General features: G+C 35.2%; 1 protein-coding gene across 1 annotated transcript in view; it reads right to left on the bottom strand.

The window, feature by feature from the left end:
• Positions 1 to 544: 544 nt before the first annotated feature.
• The window catches only part of LOC134536562 (intermembrane lipid transfer protein Vps13D), a 416,290-nt gene continuing 395,967 nt past the window's right edge, over positions 545 to 20,867 (bottom strand). Inside the window, exon 66 of the mRNA XM_063376313.1 lies at positions 545 to 6,838. Within this exon, the coding sequence (XP_063232383.1) occupies positions 6,749 to 6,838 (90 nt within the window). The 3' untranslated portion in view covers positions 545 to 6,748. The remainder of the gene's footprint in view (positions 6,839 to 20,867) is intronic.

Here is a 20,867-nt window from a genome sequence, read left to right as displayed (position 1 = left end):
CAGACTGCACAATCCTTTGAACTTGCCAGTCAAGAGCATTGATATCAACCCAACTACAATCACTCAAAAACTTTCTGAAGGTGCTGTCAAATGACAGAGCGCTGCAAAACCTAAGCTTTCTTTACACATGCTAAAGATAAATGATCAATTATTTTACCAATCATGGTTTCAAGTGTAATGGAGGATTCATACAATACCAATAACATGCAAAGGTTTCCCCTTTGATTTTCCTTGCCAAGCTGTGTAGGTGGTCCACAGTCTTAACTATACCACCATGTTAGTATTATGAAAAGTTTGTTTTGAAGGGTGTATTTGAAGCATAACTGTAAGATCTTCACTGTACTTGGTTGATTCTTAATTTGTTTCTGTTGCTGTTTTGAGTTTTGCCGAACTTGTTCACTGCTCAATAAGCCCCCTTAATGGTTTTTCACAAAATTAGCATTTAGAAATTAACAAGATTTTGCGAACTCAAAACTGAGCATGCAAACATTATGGTTATACGAACATAACTGGTACAAAGTGTAAATAAACATCATCAACTGAATATAGTAAACACACAGGTTTTATTTTAAGTAGCACACTGATTTTAATTCAGACTAGTATCTGATTAAACATCAACAGATCAACTGTACTGTTAAATATAACAAAATAAATCTCTACAAGAAAGTACAAAAAATAAAACTGCACAACTGCACTGTGAACTATGGCCAACAGTCAGAAACTTGTAGCAAGTATTCTTAAGTATGAAGGAAGTGGAAGTCTCCCAACTAAAATACTTTAACTTTCACATTTATCTCTGCAGCCAGAGGTGACCATTCTACATATTTACATGACAAACACACAATAACAAATGTGCAGACAAGTTAAAAGTCTAAGTTAACATTTTTATTGCTCCCTTCACTATTATGTATTATTATGAACAAAAAATGTAAAATTAAACCCTTTGACCTGAAATAATTTAGAGACATACATATGTGCAAAAAATATTATTTTCATCTTTGGCTGAAAATAGTTAGCTCATATAATACTACTTAGAGAAAAAAAATTATTCACAATACTATATAATTAATGTTAATATATCGAACAACTTTAACTAGTACACATTTAATGCAAGTACATATCAGTTAGCCAATAAGCAATAATGTCATTAACAGACAGGTAAGCACAACAAAATGCTCTTGAGTGCTCATGCTCGTGCTCATGCTCATCAGAGCACACACCACTCCAGCCCACAACAATCGCATCCGACCCTGAGAGCTGCCGGTAGAGCAAAATGGCAGAAAATATATTGGTGTGAATTTTTAAGAAAGTGAGATGGTTTCTGATACAAATTACTGAAAATGCATAATTTTTTAAGATTAAAAATGAGAGAACCTGTTAGAAATTCTTAATGGAATGAATTAAAATTTGTTAAAACTAGCTTTTTAGATACAACTTTGACCTGGATTTGTTCACCTTGAATGTTTGGAAAAAGTAAAAATATTAAAAAAATTCTTTTAATTTTATAGTATAACAGGGTGTTTACTAAAAAGTTTTGTTGTTTCCTATAAATAATTATTACTTCCCGATTTGTGTAATTGTATTAATTGAACATGGTTATCGCTGATCACTTACTAATTAGGTACTTGTGTTCTGACATTCCTCTGCTAAAACTATGAACGTTAAAACTACATTCTAGGACACTTTACACAAATGAATTTCAAATGATTAATTTTACAAACATTAATTTCAAACATCACCAATCAAAATCACCATATTAATGCTCGAGATAGGTTACAAAAACATGTGCTTGTGAGTGCGATAACAGCAATGTTGCTTAACATACTAAACATTCTAGAGCATTTTGCTGACTGCACCCTAAATGAACATTTATATAGTACATATACCCGAAACCATTGCCAATTAAGTGAATGTTTTATATACATGGGCTAGTCCACGTAATACTAAGAAATGGGTACATTGCACGCCACTATAGCCAACATGAAGTAAGAGTAGGAACTGTTGCAAACTTAAGAGGCAATGTTGCAGGTAGATACAGTAACTTTTGCTTAATGACAAAGCCAAGATATAATATCAAATGGGACTATCCCACTCAAACACTATAATCCAAGAGATACACTGATATACTGAGAGATAGGTTATCGTTCTTCAAATTGCTTATACAGCAGACTCCCAATTATCTGTGTGTGGGTTATTTTATTTCCACAAACAAAAAACACCAAAACAATTTTTGATTATGTTTCTTATTTTTGTGATCTATTGATGTGACAAGAGGATTTTATACTATGATTCAAGATGAAAAATTCTGCCAAACATAGTGCATTCATAGCTGTTAAGAGCAGTATGCATCACGAACTTGTAAACTGCTAGAGTAACTTATAAACGCACTCCTGAAAGCAGTGCGTGCTTGTGTTCGTGTCCTTGTGAACAGTGCTCAGACTGGTGCCGGCACGACGCCACTGTTCGGTGCCTCGCACGAGCAATAATAGGCCTATGTAGTTTCAAGGCAGTGGTTACAATGCAGCAGAATATTTTCTGTCGTAATCTTTAGACAGTAATGTTCAATAATAAACACAAATGAGCGGTACTCGACACTCGTAAATTTCCACCACGGCCGTGAAACGAGAAAATACAGTTCGGAAATAATCCGGCGGTCACAGTACAGTGATGGTGACAGCACGAAAATTAAAAATTTCCTACCAGCTAGACGTAAACTACGATGACGTAAAATAGGGCTATGTTTTAGAGATACATACTGCAAGTGTTTCTGTAAATTAGTCTTATCACATTAGTACCTATTACGTACAACCTTAAGGCCGATTAAGCACACCAGTGTCGCAACAGTGCCGTGGCTAGTGTCGCGACAGTGTTGTGGCTAGTGTCGCGACAGAGCCGTGGCTGGCTCGTTCTAGGAATTTGAAGGGTTTTGTTTCCACTCGCCCAGTGCATGTCTGTGCCACTGCAAGCAGTTCTGTAACATGCCGTGACTGCTGGATTACTTGCACGGCTGTGAAACAAGGACATATCGTTTGCAACTGGTAGACAGGGTGTAGTTGCCAGAAAATAGATGAAATTATCCCTTTTGAACAGAAAATCTATACGAGATCACGATCGGTGACATTACGTGCCGGCCACGGCACTGTTACGTCACTGGTGTGTGTAAATTTGACTTCATTAAGTGTTTGTATAGTTGGGAAACAATTTTTAAAATAAACAGTTCTTTTCAGACATTGCTTTAACCATGTTTTTCGGTTATCCGTGGATCCCCTGCCAGTCATTACGCAGGATAATCGGGAGTCTACTGTACGTCACACTTGTACATCCATCACGAAGTAGTGCGTGAAAATGAATGGCTGAAAGTGTAAATACTTTTCATGATGATTAGGAAAAAAAAATTCTAAATTAATGAAATCACAAACCAGCATAAAACTAAAAATAATACACATTATTATTATTGTTTCCAAATACAGGATGCGTCTACTCGACGGACAAAATTCAGCTGCAGGTTCATCACAACAAAATAATTTTAACAAATATGTATAAACATCTCATGGTCTGAAGTGCTTCGCAAGGACAGTTCTATATGCCTTTGGAGTTGGAGCTGGCAACTAGTAGAGTTCAAATACCAGAGAAAGTATTTAAGTAGGACCACTGAGCATCTGGAAAACATTTAGTAGAACAAAGTTCTACAACCACCACAAAACTTGTAGCTGTCATAAAATTATTATATTCTAAATTTTTTGGAATGCGCTGTTTGTGAGCCAAATTGAGTTTCATTCTGTTGACAATATATAATTTTTTGTGTGGCAAAAAATGTAGCATTAAACTAACCTTGGCTCCATAAAACCTGATGTAACCTATTATGGGTATAAAGTTGTACTGCATTAATGAAATAAAAATGTAGATGAGAAAAAGCTGTTCACAATACAGTAGACCACCAGTTCTAAACTTAATTAGCAAACACAATGACTGAATCATTCTCAGAGTCAAAAATATGTCTCTTATGTACGTCTGTACACAGAATTGCAATGGGATTTTAAGTACAAGTTAAGAAATTCTGTGTATTGAACCATCAGTTTGACTATTTTATTTATACAAATCATTTAAAGTTAAGTAATATGCTTGGAGAAATACACAAACAAAAATTATACAGAATTTTAAAAAGTCACAGCTGTTAACAATTTTGAGGTTACAAATTATTGTTGCTCATTTTAATTGAATTTAAGTAGCAAAAATTTAATATCTGAGGACATTTACATAGTATTTTTTGTTGTTTAGTGTGTGATATTACAGTGAATTTTTGCTAATTTCAGTACTCATCAAATAGTGCATACAATCTCAGTAGCCTCCAGCTATGCCTGTGTTCAATGTTATATCATTTTTGCATATGATGAAGAAGCTAACTACAATGCATTTCATAATCAGCAAGGTTAAACTTCCTTATATTTAAGTTGAAAAAATATTTCAAAAATACAAATGGAAATTGTAAATAATTAATGATGATTTGGGCCCAAGATCTGATTATGAATTAACTTTGCTTGCTTTCACACTGACATTTGGTACGAATATGCCACTGAGAAATTAATGCAAGAAGCAGTATTAAAAAAATAGGTAGGGGGTTACGGTGAAAGCTTTTCTGAGTTTTCCTTTGCAATTATTAGCCAAAAAACTGTCATCTCAGTTATCATGCATTAAGATACACAAATACTTGAAACCATTTTGAAATAAACCTGAACTACATAAAAAAAAAAAAGTACACTACATTATCACATATGTATTGCATTGATATTTATTAACATTAGTACCCGGTATCTGACCATGTTAACATCTAGTTCAGAACACTATTCTTCTATATTTACAAATTTTAATTGGGAGGAGCCAATATCATTAATCAAAGCCAGTGATTTGGAAAATGTTTTGAAATGAAACACCAGAAACATTTTATTAACGTTCTGTGAAGTTTTCTAAGCTAGGACGTATTTTTCGTCACTAGTCCTTTAAAGCGTTGTTACACAAGCAATTACTTTTATTTACTCATTCCACAGACCACATACGAGACAATACTGCAGCTTTATTGAGGAATGTAATCCATTTTTATTCAGATACATTTTGATACAATACTAATTAATCTTAACACTCACCTTTAAAAAACTACATCCCTCAAATAGCCACTTACACACGGACTAACAAAAGGATACTGTACCCATCTGGAGTGAAAAGGAAGATGATTTCGCACCTGTAAGGATCTTGTGCTAAAGACCACACTATGAAGAGCTTTATTTGATCCTTAAGAGGATAGGAAAGGTCACATCATGCATGAATGAAGAATATTAAAACAATAATAGAATCTGAACTGCTTGACAGAATTCTATATGGAAAACTGAATGTACAAATATAGTAGTATTTTTTTTATTGCAAGCAGTTTTTTTTTTATAAAATAAGGGGTTTGAACCCAAAAAAACAAATATGGAATTTTTTTGGCTATAAGAACAAAACAATATGTATATAATAATTTTAAGCTATTATGCACCTGCGAAAGAAAATCACTGAAATATATTTCTTTCCTTCTAAGATTTGATTATTAAAGAGGTTTTCCTTATATGATTTTAATAATTTTACAGTCAAATGTTTTTTTTTATTAATTTATTCAAGACCTTATTTTATCAATAACTATATCCCATTTTTTTTAAAAATCTTTTTGACTATTTATGAATATTCAAATCTCTGCAAAGAAAAATGTAGCATAGAACACAAACACCACAGAAGTCTGAAAAGTTGTACATATCTTATTAATGTTTTTTATTTTTGTCATTCATGCAGGATGCGACTTTTCAAATCCTCTTAAGGCTTGGTTCACTCGCAGTGTTGGACATTACATTCTCTTGTCGTCGCTTTCCATCGAGAGCTTTCCCGGGAGATTTACCATCACAGTTCTCTAGCAAATTATGTTTCACTTAATTTTTTCAACAGTTATTTAAATAAATATTATATAATAGTGGTAAAAAGTCAAGCAAGTGTTTGCAATGAGGATATTTTGTGTGACATATTACAGCTGAAAATGACATACTTCATGAGAAACAGAACCTTAAGGAAGGCACTACTCAGTGGTGGCCTTCCTGTATGTTGGTTGTAGCTCCTGCTACTGAATGTCAAATTGCAGAACACTTTCAACACCCCCCCCCAAAAAAAAAAAAAACCCTCTTTGAAAAACAAACCTCGTCTAATAAATCTTCCAACTTGCTGGGGCATACAGACATTCATCAATAATAGAGGTTTTTTTGTGGAAAGTATCATGTTTAGCCGCTGCAATAAAATGTTGTACCCCAGTGATTTTTCACCCAGCATTAACAAAAATCTTGTTGCTTGTCAAGAACATGGAACGAATTTGAAAAACAGCTTCTTTCGATAAATTTAACTCTTAAAAATTAACTGATGTATGTTGTGTCACATCTGGGTTGCCTAATGTTCCCACAACACACGTAAACCACTATTATGGCCCCTCCCAACCAACACATAATTCAGATATTACATTTCAGCAATACGAAAGGCACATTTCAAAATACCACTTCACTTACAAAAGACAAAACTGTAACAACTATAATCTTTGTTCATAAAAAATTTAACTTATCACTAAACAAAGTAAAAACTTAACTTACTTACATAGCTGAAATTCCTTATCTAAATGTACATGGATATCATCACACAGTTTTTCACAACTAATAGTTCAGTTTTTAAAAATATACTACAGTCAGTCTTCTAGAACAGTGTCGCTGCTAGAAATGAGTGTGTTTCGCCGTTCCTCGTACATGCCTTTAGCATAATTTATTTGCTGGGAAACCTGTGAAACAAGTATTGCATTACATACTACAAAAATACAACACCTTTTTACTATACATTTATACATACTTTAAATTATAGGATCTCTGTAAATTTAAGGCATAAATAAAAATCTAAAAAAATTAATTAATGTGTGTATTATATTACTAAATTATTTAGCAGATAGAAAAAAAAAAACTTTGATAATTTATACAATGGAATGCTGAGAGATACATTAAAATGTGATTTTAGTTGAAAGCATTTAGAACTTTTACATGAAGAAAACGAGAAATTATTTAATCCTTAAGTTTGTATGCTAATAACTACAGTAGAACCCCGATTATCCGTGTTAATGAAGGGGACGAGTGAGTCGGATAATCGAAAATCGCGGTTAAACGAGTCATGCTTGCCTCAAAAGTCAATAGCCCACAGACAGCCATCTGTGAACATTCGGAGATTACATATATACACATGCTTTGTGTGCATGTGCGTTGTTGACATAGAAGCGGGCTGCTTAGTGCTGGGCAGCAGTGGTTTTTAAGTCTTTCGTGTGCGGAGAAGTGGGCACGCGAGTCGTTTTTGCACCGAGGTGTGTGGCTAGCCGCGCGGCCAGTCCGAGGGCCCAAGACAGCTGATAGCTGCCAAGGTCACACATTCTTTTCATCGCTCGTAAGCGACGCTGCCACACTTCGCTCATTGCTCTGTTGTCAGTAACACCATCGGTATGGTTATTGTTTTACAGAACGACTGCCTTTAAAATTATTTTCGAGATAAGATTTTTCATGCCAGTGCATTAAGACTTGATTTCATGGTTTTGAAACGGTGTCTCTGTCTCGTAAAATTCACAGTGTTTTTATCCCCCTTTATTTATATGAATTTTAAATGTTAGATTTTATTTTTATTTTTAGCTTGCTGAACGTGGACTTAGTGCAAAAACGGCCTATTTTGAGAGGGTTGCAGATGGGTCGGAAATCTTATAACGACCACCTCTCTATAACGACCCTAATCTCGGGAACCGTGAGGGGTCGTTATATCTATTCTCCGTTCACTCTTATCTGAGTTTTGAAATAAACGAACACCATTGTATCATTGCACCGCGTCAGCAAGTGATAGACTGAATTTATCTTGCGTGCCAAGCACTAGTTACAACACACACACTTCAGTGTCAGCCTGTGAAGCAAACTGAATGATTTTTTTCACGATTTTTTATGACGTCGCGCACTGTTGTGTTACCGACATCAAACTCAGACGCAAGTTTTGCAATCGTTTCTCCACTCAGATATCTTTCAATAATTTTTGTTTTGCTGTCGATTGACAGTACCACTCGCTTTCTTTTCTGTTCATTTGATGACATGATGAAATGTTATGCTCAACACTTCCGCACAACACTACGGTATAATCCGTCGGAATGCAGATCAATGTTACAATACATAAAATTATCACCACCTTCACGCTTCAACAACGTACACTAATGGATTGTCTCCATGCGCCGGGTAATCTCTGTGGCACGGCGCCGTGCTGCGTGCGGGAGTGTACAGTCCGGTCATGCGGACATGGAATAGCGCACCAGTGTATAATCTATTCACGTAACATGGAACACAAAAATAGTATGTACATACATATGTATGTACTAGTATTTTTTAAACTTTCTGTGTAAATAAACATGACTGAGTCAAAGTACTTTGCCCAACATATATTTTGCAAAGTATTTTAACATTTACATACATATTGAATCATTGGTTATATGTAACTAAAAAATTGGACTTGATGGACATAAATTGTGGTTAATCCGCGAATCGGATGATCGAGTCGCGGATAATCGGGGTTGTACTGTATTAGAAATGTTAAGTTTGCTAACAAAAACCTTTTTAAATTTTTATAATATCTTACAAATATTGACTTTTAATAAATGTATTAAGGTTTAATAATGGTAGTTCCCCAATATTCCCTATGCATTACATCTTTGAATAAAACATGGTTTCTTTTCTATTTGTTTTCCATATTGATCAGTTCTTAAAATATGAATGATTATGTTTCCAGTTTTATTATCAGATTTTTTAAAATATTCTATTTTAATCATGATTTTACTTACTAAGGTTAAATTAATAAAATATATTTATACTTTGGGAAACAAAGATTCATCCTACTTTTTTTTTACAATACCTTAACAATATCTTTAAATGAGTTCTGGGTTGCTTTTTATTCAATTAGGGCCTAACAAATAGCCAATAGCGATGTAATTTCAAACGGACAAACTTAACAACACAGTTGGAGAAAACCAGGAAGAAACAGGCCATGGCCTGCAGCAAGGAATCTTCTCAGCATTTGTCTGGTGTGATTTTAGAAACCGGGGAAAGCCAAAATAAGGATCGCCAGACCAGGATCTGAACCTGGGGCCTGTGGAATGTGAGTCCAATATATAACCACTGCACCAACTCATTCCAATCCTGTGACAGTTAACAAGCGCCTGGCACTGTGGCCACAACAGCCTACAATATACATCCCACATCCTATGCTGTGTACCAGAGCTAGGTGAATCAGAAAATCAGTGCTAACTTAATCTCAAACAATATTATTATAGAAATGATAAACAGGGATAATTTAAAACAAAAATAACACCGGAAAGCTTGTCAACACACCATGAGGCACCAAATTAAAACTGAAAGCACAAAATAATCAGCATATGAAATAGTGATGGCCCGATATCCAAAAACCCGATACCGATACCGATTCCGATATTTACAAATTTATCGATCCGATACCCGATACCTGATATTCCGACAATAGACCTATCTAATTTCTAACACCGATTCTATAAAATTGTGGTTCTGGAGTATTGTTAGAGACAATAATGAAAAATGTTAAATATTAATAAGTAGGGGTATGCACTTTTCATGTTTATTTGTTCACAGAATTCGAGGTTATTTTTCTGGAAAATCGGTATTATTTTTCTCTGAAAGGGAGGTTATTTTGACTACCAAAATGGATAACAGTAGGTAATACCAATTTCATATCTCAAGTGTCGTGAAAATTGTTTTAACACTTAATACACACCAAATACTAAGTACTTAATATTAAAAAAGATGACATTTAAAGAGGTATAATTAAAATTTAATGTACAGTATTTGGAGAAGTATGAAGTCATTTCTCAATTCTTATTTAAATACTTACTGTACTCACTGAATTGTTCACATCAAACCATTGGCAAACTGCTTACTGTAACTTACTGCTTCAAAATTATTACAACACTTAACCACCACAGCAAACAATATTTATAATGAAAGTTAACTTAAAATAAATGAATATCAATTAAAAATAACACAGTAAGTAGGCTACGCTCACTAAGTTATTGAACTTTCTGTTGTCCGTTTCTTATGTTTTTCACTGCCAATATGCTTCGCACACGAGTCTTTGCGGTCCCATGTCACAGACACATTACAAAAACGACAGAAAATGGTTTTTTCATCGCTTGCATACAAATCGGCCCGTTGTTTGGCAGTCACTACAGGTTTCGGCATTTTTGTCAACAAAAGTAATTACGGTAAATTAACACATTTTTGCTTAAAATATTTATTACTTCGGATAAGTATGTAGGCCTACGCCACGTAAGTATTAGAGCACAACTACCACGCCATGCAAGTTCAATTCATACCGTTTTATAAGTTTGTCGTATTCAACCACGCGCGGGCACGGCCGTAAACAGCTTTGTTTTGTTGTGACTTCGTGTGAGTGTGCGTGAGCGTGACTGCGCGCGCAGCCTACCGGCTGCACTGCTGCTGCTGATTGCATCATTGTGTGAGCTCAGCGAGTAACGACGTGTTGTGTAGCTACTGCGTATTTGTTTGATGTTTTCTGTACAAGTGTATCAAACTATACTCACGTCTTTGCTTACATCGTTCAAGTTATTCAAAACATTCAATTTCGCCTCTGTACATGTTTACACCGTTTTTATTACCATAAATACTAAAAACATCTTCACATGTACGCGTGTGAGAGGAAGCAGTGGATCGTACTCTAGTTGAATTATGTTGATTTACTAATTCTGCACTAGGTTAGGCCTACGTTACGGATTTCGTCAGAAGTACGTATTTTTAGCATAGTTTAATCAAATAGTTATGGATATCGGGTTTATTTGTTTTCAAACGTTAAGATTCGCGTAAAAATAGTAACCTATACTGTGGATATCGGGTTTATTCGTTTTAAACTGTTAAAATTCACGTAAAAATGATTTTATTGCAAATTCGTGATTATTCGCTTTAAAATGTCAAAATTTGCGTAAAAATAGTTTTATCGCAAATGCGAATTTTGCATACCCCTATTAATAAGACATACTTATGTGAATGTATATTATTTTTATTAATTGTAAAATATTGTAAATTCACATTAAATGAAAGCTAATAATGAAATTATCATAATGGCTTACAAATAAGCTCTCTAAATTCAAGGTCTTAAAAAATTAAATTGATTTTCAAGGCCAGATAAAGCAATATTCTGGTGAAGGTATTAACTACAGTATGCAAAAAACATATTGCAACTACAAGGAAACAAATTTCAGATTTTTGTGGAGAAATGTTAGCATTTGAATGTGTTCAGGTGAAAGGCGATTCATTTTTTTGGTACAAATTGCACCTGCAGAAACAATAATGCTTATAACCCGGACAGCTCTATAGTTCTATACTAACAACACAGGCGGGAGTGTGAAAAATAACCTAGCGGCAAGAGGCATGCCGTCTGCCATGTATTGGACTGAGGTGAAAACAATGCCACGTTTTCACACAATACTCTTGTAGCTGCCCGGTATAAGTCTCTAGTGTATTTGCTTATAATGTATGAATCATGACTTCACGAGTCACTGCATGTACTTAGTCCAGTGTTTCAACTGTAATCTACGAAAAATACCGTCCGAAAAACATAAAACTTTTGTACCCTTTGTAAAATTTAATCACGGTAAATGACACGCTAGAAAGGAAGGTCTTCAATTAGGAAATTTTGTGACCATTGTTCAAGTGTATCACTCCATTTATTGGTGCGAAAACACGTTAAAAATATGTGAAAAGTAATTTAAATACAGTAGAACCCCGATCATCCGCGACTCGATCATCCGATTCGCGGATTAACCGCGATTTATGCCCATCAAGTCCAATTTTTTAGTTACATATAACCAATGATTCAATATGTATGTAAATGTTAAAATACTTTGCAAAATGTATGTTGGGCAAAGTACTTAGACTCAGTCATGTTTATATACACAGAAAGTTTAAAAAATACTAGTATATACATATGTATGTACATACTATTTTTGTGTTCCATGTTACGTGAATAGATTATACACTGGTGCACGATTCCATGTCCGCATGACCGGACTGTACACTCCCGCGCGCAGCACGGCGCCGTGTCACAGAGATTACCCGGCGCAAGGAGACAATCCATTAGTGTACGTTGTTGAAGCGTGAAGGTGGTGATAATTTTATGTATTGTAACAGTGATCTGCATTCCGACGGTTTATACCGTAGTGTTGTGCGGAAGTGTTTAGCGCAAAATTTCATCATGTCATCAAATGAACAGAAAAGAAAGCGAGTGGTACTGTCAATCGACAGCAAAACAAAAATTATAGAAAAATTTCAGAGTGGAGAAACGATTGCAAAACTTGCGACTGAGTTTGATGTTGGTATCACAACAGTGCGCGACATCGTAAAAAATCGCGAAAAAAATCATTCATTTTGCTTCACAGGCTGACACTGAAGTGTGTGTGTTGCAACTGGTGCTCGGCACGCAAGATGAATTCAGCCTATCACTTGCTGACGTGGCGCAGTGATATGACGGTGTTTGTTTATTTCAAAACTTAGCTAAGAGTGAACTGAGAATAAATATAATGACCCCTCCCAGTTCCCGAGATAAGGGTCGTTACAGAGAGGTGGTCGTTATAAGATTTCCGATCCATCTGCAACCCTATGTCATAATAGGCCGTTTTTGCGCTAAGTCCACGTTCAGCAAGCTAAAAATAAAATAAAAATTAACATTTAAAATTCATATAAATAAAGGGGGATAAAAACACCATGAATTATACGAGACAGAGACACCGTTTCGAAACCATGAAATCAAGTCTCAATGCACTGGTATGAAAAAATCTTATCTTGAAAAGAACTTTAACGGCAGTCGTTCTGTAAAACAATAACCAGCCCGATGGTGTTACTGACAACAGAGCAATGAGCAAAGTGTGGCAGCGTGAAAAGAATGCGTGACCTGGGCAGCTATCAACTTTCTTGGGCCCTCGGACTGGCCGGGCGGCTAGCCACACACCTCGGTGCAAAGACTCGCGTGCCCACATCTCCGCACACGAAAGGCTTAAAAACCACTGCTGCCCAGCACTAAGCAGTCCGCTTCTATGTCAACAACGCACACGCACACAAAGCATGTGTATATATGTAATCTCCGAATGTCCACAGATGGTTATCAAAATATCGCAAGTATTTACAGATGTCCGATATTGAAAAATGTGCCGATATTACCGATCTCTGATATTGAATATCGAATATCGGGCCATCACTAATTTGAAATCAAAAATTTAACACAAAACGCATATGATTTCTTTTAATATATTTTCAACTTGATGATGTTAACATATTTTGAATGAAAAATTGACCAAATTAATGAATTAAATAGAATGAATTTTTTTAAACTATTTTAACTGATATTTACATTACAGCATCGGTACATTTTTCTTTTCAAATACACAGTTACTTGTAGATTTATTATTATTGTTCCGAGTGGTTATAAATGCTTATTACAAATTATTATCATAAAAGAGCATCATGTATCAGCCACAATAAAGAGTTTAGGTGAATTAATTGTTAGGAAACATTTAAGCATGATATTTGTTTATTAATATGCTATATTTATGAATAAACGGACTTAATTGTGAATACAGTAAAGCAGGATTTAACACAATAATTTGGAACCATTACTACTACACCCACGTTATCAGCTAACGTATTTTAAGGTGAAAAGAGTTGTCAGGTTGTTAAATAGATTAAACCTACTAGCATATTGATAAGGATAAATACGTTTCCCTAAAAATCACACAACGTGGGTGATAAAGTTGACAATTTTCAGGAGATCAAAGGGTAGAACCATGGCACGCCAGCTCTGTGATTAGTTTTGTTCAGTTTGTGTAGAATAGGTGAAAAAAACCCGGCCGCATACTCACAGCAAAGACTCATAAAGCCTTGAAAATTTTCAAATTTTTCAAGTGGATAATACACAATGAAGGACAGGATACAGGCCCACACACACTCCTAGCGCAGTGACAGCTACGGCAATTATCTTGTCCCGCGTGGTCTTAAAACAAAGTCATGCTATGGGGAGGAGGGGAGAAAGTATACTTCTTTTAACCCAAGCACACACGCATACACATACACACTGGGTGAAAAAAAAAAACTTGCCTATACCTGCCACAGAGACACTTCTCACTAGCTAGCAACATTACTTGTAGAATGGTCTTTACTCCCCAAAAATGAAGAGCAGCTTGTTTCTCCACAAAAATTTTAATTAGCTGATATGTAGTGATGTAACAGACTTTTTTCAAGTGAAACTTCTTTGGGCATGAAGAGAATAAAAATAAGGCAACATTTTAATGCAACATTTACGTTAAACATCGTTGTGAAACGAACAATAGGTACCTGGCCGAACAGATATAAAGAGAGCAAAATATTATTTTTTTTCCATTTTAATCAAATTTATAATTAATACAAAAAAGTTTAGGATTATTAAATACCTGAAAAAGAAATGAAAGCCAAAAAACCCCTGATGTGTTATCTTGTTTCTAATAATTGTGTAAAATAATATTTCATTTTAAGTAGTTTACCAATAATTAACAAATTAATAATTTTGTTAGGTTAGGTTAGATAAGCTACATTAAAAATATTGTAAACGAAGTGTGAACGGTTGCTTATTTACGTTTCATATTTCAATTAAGTTGCCATAAAGCTGTAATATCAATACAAATAAATACAAAATATAAACTGATATATATTTTGGCTGTAATGTTTTCATTTTAACCCTTCAAATACTTTCTTTAAATCCTATTAATACTGTGTGTTGTAGAAAATTGTCTTTTTTCTCTCTCCCCTAACATTTTACCCTTAACAATGTACGTAAAAGAGTCTAATTACCAAAGTAGTTTCGCATCTATCACGTGTATTGAGTTCATGCACTCATTTGTTTATTTAAATATAAATAATAAAAAAATGAAAAACCTTTAAATTAAGAATGCTAATAATTTTCTAATTCTACATAGAGTGTATCATTAAGTAAATATGTATATGTTGTGATGAAATGTAGTCTGATAAAATAAATGTTTTTATGGGATTCCAATTCTCATATTTACCATTCAAATTCAACATACATATTAGAGAATAATTAATGTATTCACATTCAAATTAGAACTTGATTTGAACTAAAAAACTGATGTTCATACAGGCATAGTACCGTATTTACTCGAATATAAGGTCCCCGTGAATCTAAGGCCCCCCCCCCCCCCCCCCCCCCCAAAAATTACAAAATGTTAAAATTAGAAAAAAGTTTGCCTGCGATTGTAAGGCCCCTATCTGAAGTGCAAACCTATACATATGTAGGTACCGTATAAACCCACGTACCATCCACACCTTTTTTTTTTAAAAAAATTGGGTTGGAAAAATTAGGGTGCGGTTGTTACATGGGTATCAGGCCATTTTTGCATGGTGACGAAATAACGCGGCGCGTCTAGGTTGCTGTGATTAACAAAGGGGGGTGGGGGAGAAGGATGGGAAGGAAGCGCGGAGACAGTCAGTTACAAATAAATTGAAAAGGCTGTTCAAAATTTCTACATAATAGCTTATAATATATCCAATTTTAAATTAATAAAAAAAGACATGTGTTCATGTGCATTAATGTATTTCACATTTTCACAACAATAAAATAAATAAAATAATGTAGCTTAGGCAGACACTGCTCACTCAAGCTGTAAGAATTCCAGTCCTTGCATTTCTGTGTTTCCCCCTATCAGTTGTATAAGTTAATCTCCGTTGCTATGCGTCAGGTGACGGAAATGTTGGAAGGAGGGAAGGGTGAGTATAGTTCATTTGCGGTAAAATAAATAATTTTTCGGCCCTGCTAAATTTTTCCATTCAAGACATTTCAAAGATTCTGTGATTTCCCAGCATAAATACTGCTGTGTGACTAATAAACAAAGTGTATCATAGTGACTTATGCAGAATTTACTGACGGTAAATGGCTGTGGCATGACCCTTAAACATATTAATTTTTACCGGGAATGGACTATACAGTCTGGCTTTTGTCACACGCAGTGTGGGAGCTAGGGAGGAGGGCAGGCGGGTGTTGACGTGTTGAGGTCGCATGAAGGGGGGGAAATGTTGGAGTGGGAGGGAAGGTGAGAGACAGGATGGTCTGTTTGACTCGAGGTCTCTTTTTGACCTGTCAACTCTCGGGGCGCCCTTTTCCGGAAACAGTATGGCGGATGGTCGTTTTACTCGCGGGGGCAAGTTGCTTTCAGGTCATGCTCTCGATGCTCCTCCTCTCGAGGAAGAGTTGCGAGGGCAAGTCGTCTGCTGGTTGTTTTGGCGCGACTTTGACGATGGAGTCAATATGTTATCCAGCTACATTTGGTGATGACGGTAATATTTTAATAGATGACGACATTGAAGCGGAAAACATTTCAATATAACTTATTTGGCGTCCTTTATTTAACAATCACAAGATTTGCAATCGTTTACTAATACAGGTTAGCTTATGCATACCACAGGCGGTTTAAAGTCAAAAAGCAATATTTATATTTTTTACCTTCATCAAGCTCTCTCATAATTTGTAGTCCAATATATGGTAAATCAATAGCAGCTTCATCTTCAGATGAATCTTCATTTCCAAACAAATTTCTCACGGTGTCTGCTATATTTTCCGCCATAATTGTTTTACAACAAATAAGTTTTCTTCGTGTATTAAAAGTTACCGACTCTTTTTGCCTTCAGGTCAACTTGCTCCCACCTCTTTCAACTCCCGAGGAGCACGAGAGAGCTCGAGTCAGACAAACCCAGGATGATCTGTTTTACTGGGAGGGTTGATTCTTGAAGAATGCACCAGGGGAGGGAGAGGTAAGCCATATGACGTCATGCCGCCGCCGCTGCCACCAGCCTGACCGGACGAGCTTAGCGCGCACCACTACATCGAAGAAGCAACCACCGCCGCATTTTTACTTTTAGCACAAATACCGAGACTGTAATAAGTAGCATAGTACTTGTTTTGGTAATTCTTTATGACTTGGTACTGTTTGAAAGGAAAATAAATCATTATTAAGTTTTTTACATTATTTTTGACAGACTCGATTTTGAGGGGGCCTACGAGATCACACGGCTTAACGACGGCAATCTTCATTAAAACAAAAAAATATTACAGACTTTCAAGTAAATTGTAATTGTTTTTAACCTTTGTTTTATAATTTTTAATTACATGTAGGTATGTAAAATACATATTAATGTTTTATATATAAGTTACATATATATGTACATAGTTTCTTAAATTCTTAAGTACTTTATAATAAAACATAGTTGATTTTTAAGCATAAAGATTTTTTCTTTAGTCTATAAACCTTGTTTTTGATATACAGTAGATCCCTGATTATCCGTGTTAATGAAGGGGACGAGTGAGTCGGATAATCGAAAATCGCAGTTAGCCGAGTCATGCTTGCCTCAAAAGTCATTAGCCCACAGATAGCCATCTGTGAACATTCGGAGATTAGATATAAATATACACATGCTGTGTATACGTGTGTGTTGTTGACATAGAAGCGGGCTGCTTAGTGCTGGCCAGCAGTGGTTTTTAATAGGGCTGTTCCGATACCTCAATTTCCAATACCGATTCTGATACTCCGATAAAACCACTGATTCCGATACATCTGCCGATACCAAAACCGATACTTTCAATTTTTATTTGTTTTCTTACAAAGAGTTAAAATTTTAAGTAAAGTGTATGTTAAATTGTAATATTATGATAGACATTTTTTAATCAATTGTGTTTATTTTATTTACATATTAACAAATTCTGATTTTGCTCCTGAAAAGTAACTGATGTGAGTTTCTGGCTCCTTTTCTGATAAGCTGCTCCGTAATCTTAAAAAAAAAGAAAAAACCTACAGTAAAATTACTGGCACAAACATAACACAATTTAACATCCTTTCTTTTTTCAATAATGTTCTTTAATTTTAATATGTCATAATTAAATACATTACCATCACGGTAAATATACATCTCGGTTGTTACGGTAACTATAGTGCAAATGTGGTAGCTATGATGCTTCTGTAGTAATTATGGTATCTACAAAGAATCTTTAGTTCTTTTTATGGTAATTATCTTAATATAACTATTGGGTTTGTACTGTATGTAGTTATGGTACATCATCTATATTTCTTCGTAAGTTGTTGTTCATTTGTCTTGAATACACTAAACCCCAAGTCGAGAGTATCTTGGTACGACACCCTGAAAACTGGTATGTATCCCAAGGAGTATTGGTATGTCTTTCTAAACACCCTTGAGAAATGGCCACACCACCACAGCAGTGATGGAATACGTATTTTCTTGTCCCTGAAAACATTTTTTTTCTCTTTTAACAAGTGCGTAGATAGCCAAATCATAAGTTTTCATGTGGAAATTAGGTGGCCGTACACGATAAAATACGGTATGTTGTGTATTTACAGAATCGCGATTGAGAGGTTATGTGTCGGTCTTGGTAAATAAAGATAATGTACCTTTTCGTTCATTTCCATGGGCTTAATATGCACTGAACCATTAAATTACTGTTGGTTTCAGTCCTTTCAATTACTGTAACTTCAAATATCTGTATTTGTTTACTTTAGGTAAGCAATACCCTAACCTGAAAAAAACTTCTGATCTTGTTTGTATGTTGTTTGTTGTTTAAGTATGGGGATTTGTTTCTGAAACATGAGAAATTCTTTGTTTGTGGCTTAAACGTGAAATTGCAAATAAAATATCTTTACCGATATCTGCACCGATACTACTACCGATTACTGTGTATCGGCTATGACCTTAATATCGGCAAATAACCGATACATGTATCGGTATCGGAACAGCCCTAGTTTTTCAAGTCTTTTGTGTGCGGAGACGTGGGCACGCGAGTCGTTTTTGCACCGAGGTGTGTGGCTAGCCGCCCGGCCAGTCCGAGGGCCCAAGACAGCTGATAGCTGCCAAGGTCACGCATTCTTTTCATCGCTCGTAAGCGACGCTGCCACACTTCGCTCATTGCTCTGTTGTCAGTAACACCATCGGGCTGGTTATTTTTTTACAGAACGACTGCCTTTAAAATTCTTTTCGAGATAAGATTTTTCATACCAGTGCATTAAGACTTGATTTCATGGTTTTGAAACGGTGTCTCTGCTGTCTTGTATAATTCACGGTGTTTTTATCCCCCTTTATTTATATGAATTTTAAATTTTAGATTTTTTTTTTTTTTTAGCTTGCTGAACGTGGACTTGGTGCAAAAATGGCCTATTATGACATCATGGTTCGTACTCTCTTAGGTCATTAAAAAATAAGGACTTTTAAGGACTTCTAAGGACTTGGTTATAGTTTTTTTAAGGACCTTTTAGCATTGATCTACAAGTTTTAAAACAAGAATATTCTGCACGTTGGCAAAAAATGTATTAATATAACAAAGAAATCAAGTGGTGTAAGTACTAATTATAAATAGTCATGCAGTTTAAAATAGGCCTAAACAAACGCCTTGAACTTACCAATTTAAAAATACTTTGCGAACACAAACTTTCTTATATGTTGATCGACTTGATAGTAAAAAAATTATAATACAACATTTACACATTTAACAGTTTTCACCAAAGTGTTCGTAGCTCCATGATAAGACGGCACTAGTGTGAATCAATAGTCAAGTACTTTATATGAAATTAGTTTGAAACCAGGTCTATTTAGTCAGATTTTGCAAGTCACTAATTTTAGTTTTGAGATCACTCAGCTCCTGCTTCTTTACAGAGATTTCTTTCCTAACAGCATTGCACTTGATAAACAGTTCAATATTTCTGGAAGTTTCTGCTTTTTGTGAAAGATTATTAACTGATGTTTCAGATGTGTCAATTTCCTTCTCCAAAAGAACCCTCCTCTTTTTCAAAACTTCAATTTCATCAAACATTTCCTTTCTCTTCTCCTGTGCACTGGCAGCAATTTTCTTGGCACGTTCCTCCTCCAAATGCTGCATATATTTCATTCGGGCAGATGATGCAGACGCCCTCAATTCTTTGGTAATAGGTATGTCATGTATGGTACCACAGTAAGTGATGTAGTCATGTACAGTGCGGCGGGCTACATAAGACGATTCCTTCAAATTTTCAACTTCTAAGGCTTTGTTGATGGAAAAACCTCTTTCCACTGATGCTTGTCCATGTGAGAGAATTAGCAACATTTTAATGACATTCCATACCTTTCCATATGCTGTTCTTAAAAAATAGCCACTAAGGAAGCTGTCAAGACCTTCATTCCTATCATAGTTCAGGAACTCTGATGATGATGGTCCAACAACATTCTCTAGGAAGTCATTGAACTGTATTAAAATATCATCACAATCCTCTGCTGCAATCGCTTTCTTTTGTACAAAATATGTAAGAACACACTTCATTTTACGACTACAGCTAGCAGAATCTCTTGCCATTTGCGATGGATCAATACAGGCTGCATTTCTCACAAGTGAATAATTTACAGGACATTTAGCCATCAAACTCTCCAACATAGTCAAAACAAACTTTTGGCACTCATACTTTAGAACCACTACTTGCTTTTCAGTTACCTGTTGTTTAAAGAGTTTCTCTTTCAGAAGTTTATCTCCAACAAACCCTACACTAACATCACTTGCTGAAGCATGGAAACTTTTGCTTGAAAAATCAAACTTGCTCAATTTTTCAACACTAGAAATACGATCAAAATGAGCAGGTTTCAAGACTTTGTACAGTTGAACACACTTTTTTACATGTTGAAGAACAT

Source organism: Bacillus rossius, chromosome 11, assembly GCF_032445375.1.
Source record: "Bacillus rossius redtenbacheri isolate Brsri chromosome 11, Brsri_v3, whole genome shotgun sequence".
In the NCBI taxonomy this organism is placed as follows: domain Eukaryota; kingdom Metazoa; phylum Arthropoda; class Insecta; order Phasmatodea; family Bacillidae; genus Bacillus; species Bacillus rossius.
The sequence above is the reverse complement of the archived record's forward strand: the minus strand, read 5'-3'. Positions and strand labels throughout refer to the sequence as shown.